The following is an 8,911-nucleotide window of genomic DNA, read 5'->3' on the forward strand; positions in this document are numbered from 1 at the left end:
TCTATGAGACAGGCATCTGCGTCTATTACAAAGATGAGGCAATGGGTTGGAAACAGGGGTTTTGTAGGGACAGATGAGGATACTGTACAGGTTTGGTGGGCGGCTGAGTACTGCTGTTTGAGAGGTGGAGAGGATAGTGGGTAGGGCATTCCTCATTTCAGGGCATGATGTGACATAGTCGAAACCTTTGCTCCTGTCCTGGGTGGTACTGTATCACATGGAGGAATGCTCCTATGTCGCCGGATGGTGGGTCTTTGGGAGGTGGTGGTGACTGGAGGTATAAGGCATGGGAGATGTGTTTCTGTACACAGTTGGGAGTGCAAATTTCAAAAGGAAATATTAATTAACATATATTTTATATATACACTACCAGGAAAGAAACTGGTATGCCCTTTTAGAGGTTTCCAATTAACATTTATTGTGGCAACAGAGCATGTGGCGTACCTGAAATTGTTACATTTACAGATCAATAGCAGTAGCAGTTCTGAGGTAACATTTCTCTAACTATGCTAAAACAACCATATTGGTACGTGCTGTAGTCTCCATGGGCGGCAATGCAGGTGCTGACTTTGGCATCCAGTCAATCATGCAGATGGTGAATACTGTCCTAGGACAGATATCCTGTACCTTATCTCCTCAGTCACCCTCCACCTCCCAAAGTCCCACCATCCAGCCACAGAGAAGCATTCCCCTTGTGACTCGGTACCACTGAGGACTGGAGCAACTGAATCACAGTCTCCGCCAAGGTTTCAACTACCTCTCATTGTGCCCTGATATGAGGAATGTCCTACCTACTATCCTCCTTTCCACCCCTCCCACAGTGGTGTTCCACAGCCCACCAAACCTATACAATATCCTCATCCATCCCTACAAAATCCCAACTTAAAACATCTTGCCTCATATCCCTGTAACAGACCTAGATGCAAGACCTGTTCCATGCATCCTCCCACCACAACCCACTCCAGCCTGGTCACAAGCACCACCTATCCCATCAAAGGGAGGGCCACCTGTGAAACCAGACATGTGATCTACAAGCTAAGTTTAAACCACTGTGCAGCATTCTATACAGGCATGACAACCAACAAGCTGTCTGTCCGCAAGAATGGCCACCGATAAACTGTGGTTATGAAACACTGCCCAACACAATGTTCTTCATTCCAATGACTGCTTCACAGCCTGTGCCATCTGGATCCTCCCCACCAACACCAACTCTCCTGAAAAGTGCAGGTACGAACTCTCCCTGCAATATATAAATTCCTGTAACCCTCTTTCGTTAGTCAATGTCGTTTCACATCCAGCTGCTTCGCTGTTCCCATTCCTTCCCCACACAGTCCTCTATACCACCAATGCACCCACAGTCTTCTTATTACTCTCCTTTTCCACTACCATCCTCCCACCACCCACCCTCCATTTAATCTACTGACTGCACCTAGTTGCCCTATCCTCTCTCCACTTCATCCGTGTACACTCCCACAAGCAGAACTTCACTGTGCCCCACCACTATCCCTTCCATTCCCCGCTCCAGCCTCCTTAACTTCCACCACCAAGTTGCTTCTCCCATCAAGTGCTGTTGCTCAAAGTCTGGCCCTAGCACTATGGTCATGGGTGTATGAGTTTTGTGTGTGTGCTGTCTATTTTCAATGAAGGCCTTGTTGGCTGAAAGCTCCCTTTCTGACAATCTTTTTGTTGTGCCTATCTGTGAGTCAGCATCTCCACCACAGAGTGAGTAGCAACCATACTTTTCATAAAAATATTATGTACAAGTTAAATATTGGGCACCCCCACCCTTGCATTTTTCAATAAGGGCAGAAGTAAACTAGCCTTCACTACTAGTCAACTTTTTATTGCAACCAGATTTTCTGATTTCATTTTCTATGGCCTTGTCAACTCACAATCACAATGTCACCTTCCCACCTAACCTAGACTTCGGGCTGCACAACAGATCACTCTGTCACCACAACCAAGATTTCATGGTGGCTCCAATGCCACACTTTAATCCAATAGTACTATCAGCATCACATTACAAGACTGCACCATATGGTGACTGCTGTGCAGAAGGAAACCTACACAGTGTTAGGCAAATGATTGTTTTTCAGTCCTTACAGAGGTGGGGGAAAAGTACTAGCAATAAACTTCATAATTAAATATGCTGGACATTACATTCCAGTTTCATCAAAAATGCAACCAAATAAATTCACATTTTCAGAATGAGTGAAAGATGATGAAGATTTGAAATAATGTGATTGAACAGTACCCATGCATACTGATTTGCAGCCTTCATATCTACACACACTTTAAAAGAAAATGAGAAATATATTTGTCAGTTACAGAGGAAGTCATTGTCAGTTTATTCTTTTGTGTGCTACATATCTTCTTACATATTGCTAAAGAATATTTTGAACTTCTAAGCATCAAGCTGGCATCAATTACAGGAAATTGTGTTACCCTGCTTTAAAATATGGTATAATCATAGTCACAACCATGAAATTGTAATTTCAACTAGTGCATGATAATGCACCATCTGACAAGTGGAAAATTCACAACACCAACACCTCAATTTTTTTGCAAGAAGCCACTGCATATTACTGGTAAGTCTTCCAAGCTATTCCACAGTATTTTTAATTAGTACCTTACTTTGATTCCCTTAGTTTTCAAAGTTCAGGGTTTAGAACTCTCATAATATATCTCAAGTCAGATTAGAAACTGGGAAATATAAACTCTTTACAAACCATATATTATATTAAGATACCAGCTAATTATTACTGTTACATTATTCCTCATTCACAAATGCTGATACACTTCATTTTTGCAATCCACAACCATTCGGCTGCATAAAGGCATTTTCTCTAGCCTACATCAATTTCTGCTTGAAATGTGTTCTTAATTGACAGTTTAAGTTACAAACACAAATGAGGAACTCTGATTGGATCTCTACTCACTTTGTGATCGGATCACATAGCCTACCATTCTATTGTTCAAGAATGCCTACAACATCTCTCTACATTGCACAACAAAGAAGATGTGAGCAGTTTATTCAAAATCCTTGTGTATAATATTTCAAATAAATGACGAGACATAACAATTAATACAATTTATAACACAAGAATTTGTCCTCATGATTTACTTCAGACCATTGTGTAACACCTTTACACAGAAACTGAAACCCAACAGAATGCTATAAGATCAAAGGACAATTAGTTTTATCAGTCATGTTATAAAGGCTGAAACACAAGTCATATTAAGGAGAACTGAAAATAAATGTGAGGAAAAGGCTGGGGGGAGACCAGTTTGGATGCAGAAAGGATAAAGAAACAAGAGATGCCTGAGACTATCAGAGTGTGGTAGAAGAATGAATAATAGAATGAACAAGGTGTGTATTTGTTTTATCAACTGGAAGAAGGCATTTGACACAGTCAGGTGGAGTATACTGTTGTGCATTTAAAAATGTTGGTGTAGAGGGTAAACACAGAAGGTTAATACAAGAGATGTACACAAATCAAAAAGTGACAGAGTATGAGAAGATGAAAGAGATATGCATTGGAAAGGGTGTAAGGCAAGGATGCTCACAGTCACCAGAGCTGTTCAACATATGTCAAGAACTGATAGGTAAGGACTCAAGAGGCACTTTAAATGGAGGAGAAAGGTTAAAGACTATAAAATATGCAGATCAAGTAATGTTGGCAGAGCTACAGCAGATAACGAAGAGTACTGCATGAAGGATGTGAGGACGGTGAAATGAAGATAAGTATACAAATGACAGTAGCGATGAGATTGAGCAAAAAAGAAACTCCAGCCAACATTTTCTTAGACAGAAAAAAGATGCACCAAATGAATGCCTTTCTAAAACTGGTAAGTCTATTAATGCAGAAAGGAATCTGTATAAAAGAAACAAGCAGGATAAGCTGTACAGAAGACTTGAGGGGAATATCTACGAGCAAGAGAGCATTAGGAAAGATGAAGCAGTTATTTGCATCTAGAATTCCAATACCTACAGATATGGAAAAGATATGCTAAATTTGTCTGGAGTTTATTGCTACAGCAGTGAATTATGGACAGTTACAAAGACAGATATTTAGAAAGTTTTGAAATATGGTTTAAAGTGAATAGACTGAAAGACTTAAGAATAAAAAACTAATGATGCAAATACAGGAGAGGGAAGATCAGTGGACGTGATTAGGAGAAAATCTCATTTGGGAATTGTCTGCAACAATATAGAAAAAAAGGGAAAGAGTCAGGGGGAGATGAAGTACACAATTGGAAAGATGGATGACAAACAAACAGATGAAGGAAGGTGCTCATATCAGGACAAGATGGAGTGTATCCAGTTGAAATACGTCATGAGACAGATACACTAAAGAAGTGTTGATTGAGACTTATAAAACCAATCAAACAACTCATCTCTCTCCATAGTGCACTTTTAGAACTTAGTAATTTGTAGTTGTTCTACATCGTTCAAGAAATTAAACAGGCCAATTTCCATAGTTGTTGCAATTACACAGATAATAATTAACACTTAATCTAATACAAATACTCTTTATTTATCCTGATCTTTATGTTTTACAGCATGAATAAAGTAATTTATGCTTTGACTTGGACAAGAATACCACGAATTATTTAAGATGTTGTATAAAGCACCTTGTGTACTTTTCACAACACATCCGTTGTCTTCCAAACTCCTTTCAAGTTCTGTTGGTGTAATAAATTTCTCCCATTCATGTGTTCCTTTCGGCAAAAGTCCAAAAACATATTCCGCTGCCCAGATTCCAAATACTCTTGACAGAAGAGTACGATTTACTGTCGTGATGAAAATGGATCCACCAGGCTTGAGCGCTTTACAGCAATGTGATACAAACAGCTTATAATCTGTTGCGTGTTCTGCCACCTCAGAAGCGATAACAGCATCGTAATGCTCAGGCTCTTTCTCTGCGATTTCTTCGATAGAAGAGCACAGGTATGTAAGAGTCTTAAGGTTTTCGTCTAATTCTAAATGGGACTGCGCTGCAGCTATAATATCACTGCAAGGATCGACAGCTGTCGTCATCGCACCCATTCGTGCTATTTGTTCAGACAAAATACCAGCACCGCACCCTACGTCTAGTATCTTCAGATCTTTTAAGATTAGACTGCTATCAATTTTCAAACTGCGGTTAACTGCCGTCAAACCGTTCACAATAAATGGCACTCTTATTGAATTGAATGAATGGAGAGGTTTCAAAGGACCTTTTGCATCCCACCATTGGTTTGCCAGTTCTTTAAATTTCCTCATTTCATTATCACTAACTGTTGAAGGATTTGTACACATGTATGCACGAGGTAAATAAATACCTCTAGCCAAACACACGCTCCTTGTAAACATATTGTCGAGCCTTTGGAGAAAATACAATTCTTATCGACTTATAACACTTGACTGTCGTTCGCGAATGACTACATTAACTATAATGCACATATCGTCTACATTTCGGGTGTCCGACGGCATGAGCGGTAAATAGAACTATTTATGTAACACAAAAACGAGACGGTAGATGTCAAAGAGTCACTTAGGATGAGCTTCGAAAGAAAATCCCAAAGAGGTATACAATGTTATTTATTTAGGTAGTTTGAAAAATCTTTGGTTTCGAAGGTCTTCGATTGAAAGCTGGAGGATGCACGTCATGTATGTATTGAATGGTGGGAGACACAGATAACGTTTTTGAGTAGTTCGTAATAGTGACAGTCGTGCTAGGATATTTCCACAGTATGCTCCATTCCCCTTACTCCAAAAGGTTCAAGAAAATTGACCATGACAGTTACATTCTCCCTCGTTTCGATAATGAATATGATATCTCGTTACGTGGTAGACGTGCCGAGCTGAAGACCATTCAAAACGGTTTTTGACTCCGCAATATCTTAATTATCTGCAAATCAAGATGTCTATGCTGGTTCTAAACAACTATGCTCAATAAAGCCTGGTTTACACAAAACAAAAGTGTCGACATAGCTAGCTGCTTACTGCAGTTGCATGTTTGAACTCCCAGTTTTTAGTGGCGCAATTTAAGAGGCGCAACTTGCGTCATGCGACAAAAAGTTCAACTTATTTGACTGTACTTTGTTGCGTAAGTTTACTTCCACACCTGTTCCTGTTGGCAGTATTTCGAAACACGAGCTTTCTGCCGTAGTTATCGTGAAGTAACTGCTGCTGCACTCCATTTTAGTGTGTTTTCATTTTATTACTGAAAAAATGAAAACAATGGTCGGCAAGTACACTTTTGCAGGTTCTGGAACTACAAGAACATCAAACCATTTTCTGCAGCAGCAGTGTGTGTGTGTGTGTGTGTGTGTGTGTGTGTGTGTGTGCAAACCAATGACATATCCCACAATCTTAAAAGAGTTCTCGGATGAATGAATAAATAAACTTTATATATGTCACCAAAAAGTGAGTTATATGAACTACGTGACTTGTGAGACATAGCATTGTATAAATTCTGGATTATATGCAGGAAATAGTTCACGAGTGTAATGTGGTTGCTGTCAAACTAAAATCTAGTTGTTCAAAATGTCTATATCGACGAATATAATGAGGTTCTAAAATCTCGTGAGAATGGTTTGTCTGTAGATGATATTTATTGCCAGCTATTGGTCAGTTTGCCATTCCAGACAGCTTTTCGTCTATGAGTGCTATTTCTTTTATAAATATGCTTGTGGCTCCCGATTTACACATGTGCGAAATCTATTTTCGGATTCGACTTTTAGGTTTCGCTTTCCTTGTATTTAACTCTTGTCACAGCTCTAATGCAATAATCTGCACTATAACAATCATATCCATCCATATTATGTCAACTGACGACATATTGACAGCTGTGCAACTACGAATAATTTGTGGGGTCCTGTGTGAACAATAGCTCACGATGTCATTACAGAAAGCATCAAGCTGTGGCACCACATTAGCTGCTGTGTGAACCTAGCTTAATACAAGAATATTGGTTTTTATCCCCCTTCAGGTATTGCTATGACATTTTCCATCGCAAGGACACTAGATATCACGCACATGCACCATGGGTGCACATAGCATATGTCGATCTGTTGATAATCCTGAAGAGAGAAAACTTCATCTCATTTTTGCATACTGTACATCGACATGTGTATGAACAAACTGGTAAAGAATAGTCCTACTGTAGGCCTCTGTAACACTCACTCATTCGTTTTCATCTTCAATATGAAGTCAGGGATATGGAGTGTCAAGTCATATGTGAGGCCATATGGAACTGAAAACAGTAATTAAAAGTAAATAGTTCTTTCATAATAGTATGTTCACATGTTTTAGTAAATAACTTTGCAACATTTTATACTACTCCAGTGTATGTTACCTAGGCTACATTTTGTTTTATGAACAAAATCAGTTTATATTCGTGTGGCATCTAAATGAGTTGCAAAGAAATGGTGCTTCAATTATTAACTTTCACACAAGAAGATTATTGCATGCAAAGGTATAATCCTCTGAAGTTAGAGTTAACTGGATCTCGGGGTCCACTGGGACATCAAATTGATAAACAATTCAAGAGGGAAAAATAACTTATTCTTACCATAAATCCGTTTCCTTAGGTTGGCTGCAGTGTTTGGGTTAATATTGTTACTGTGTGTTTCCAACATTTGAAGATACTGTAAAGAAAGTGAAATCCACTCGAAAGAGGAATTTTATCTCAGATACAAATTTTTCTCAAGTTTTATTTACTAATAGTACACAATAATATTTAAGAACCTTCAACATCACAGCGCGTCAGCAATCGTTGGTTAATATATTAAAAAACTAAAAACCCAGCTCGATTGCGAATAAATCACCTAGTGTTAAGTGTTAACCCAAGTTTCGGCGTAGATAACTACACCTTCTTCAGAACAACAATAAAACGCAAAGGTGCTTAAGAAGACCTTTGTCAATGATTAAAAGAAAGCATAGCTATACATTTATAAACGAAAGAGAAAGGAAAACACAAACAGTACATATGTACAAAGTCAAAACCACTACTTAACTTAATGGTGTACGCTCCACCTCACACCAGCCTATGTTCGATGGGCCATGACCCGCCATAAACTGCAGCTACAAACAGTCGCTCACTTACAAGCCTGAACTGCTGTGTGTGAACATGCACAAGACAAGGGAAGTTACTTGAATGTGCATGCACATATGAATACAAGAAAGTTTATCCATTGATTGGGGCTAAATATCCCATACATATATTACTCTCCAAAAAGGTTTCGCATCTTTACTTTGTTCTTCATACTTGTAAATCTGATGATCTGGGGATTATCACATGCGCGCGCTGATTGGCGAGTGTGGTTGGTCAAGCTGTTCATCTTCTTTCTTTTTATCCTCATTTTTCTTTTACGATGAAGGTGATTTTAGCCCGTTGAACACCTCACGTTTTATCCCTATCTCTTTATTACCGCGACGTCTTTAGATTACGTCCCCTCAGTCCCCCCCCCCCCCCCGCCCTCCCAGGCTAACTATTGGCTTTAGATATAGTGTTTAAAAGTTCTTCCTGTTGTCATAGGTAGCTTCATATATAAGTTACTTTACTAGCGTAAGCAACCATGTGAGGTTATTTTTAGATTTCATCTCCTATTTATCTCGTCTCTTGTTCTACCCATTTCATTTTCTGTTATACGTTGATCCACGGTTGGGAATTATGGGTTATTTAGCACTTACCCATGGATAAAATTTCTCGTATTCGTATGCTCATGCGCGTTCAAGTATCTTCCCTCATCTTACGCATGTGCATACATAACGGTTCAGGCTTGTAAGTGAGCAGCCGTTTGTAGTTGCAGTTTATGGTGGATCATTGCCCATCGAACATAGGCCGGTGTGAGGTGGAGCGTACACCATTAAGTTAAGTAGTGGTTTTGACTTTGTAGATATGTATTGTTTGTGTTTTCCTTT

The 8,911-nt window shown here is 39.2% G+C and overlaps 1 protein-coding gene across 1 annotated transcript; it reads right to left on the reverse strand.

The window, feature by feature from the left end:
* Nucleotides 1-4,517: 4,517 nt before the first annotated feature.
* LOC126336759 (ubiquinone biosynthesis O-methyltransferase, mitochondrial-like) lies at nucleotides 4,518-5,514 on the reverse strand. Its single transcript, XM_050000765.1, has one exon. The coding sequence runs from the start codon at nucleotides 5,354-5,356 to the stop codon at nucleotides 4,535-4,537; it is 822 nt and encodes a 273-aa protein (XP_049856722.1). The 5' UTR covers nucleotides 5,357-5,514; the 3' UTR covers nucleotides 4,518-4,534.
* Nucleotides 5,515-8,911: the final 3,397 nt, after the last annotated feature.

This window comes from Schistocerca gregaria, chromosome 2 (assembly GCF_023897955.1).
Source record: "Schistocerca gregaria isolate iqSchGreg1 chromosome 2, iqSchGreg1.2, whole genome shotgun sequence".
NCBI classification, from domain to species: Eukaryota; Metazoa; Arthropoda; class Insecta; order Orthoptera; family Acrididae; genus Schistocerca; species Schistocerca gregaria.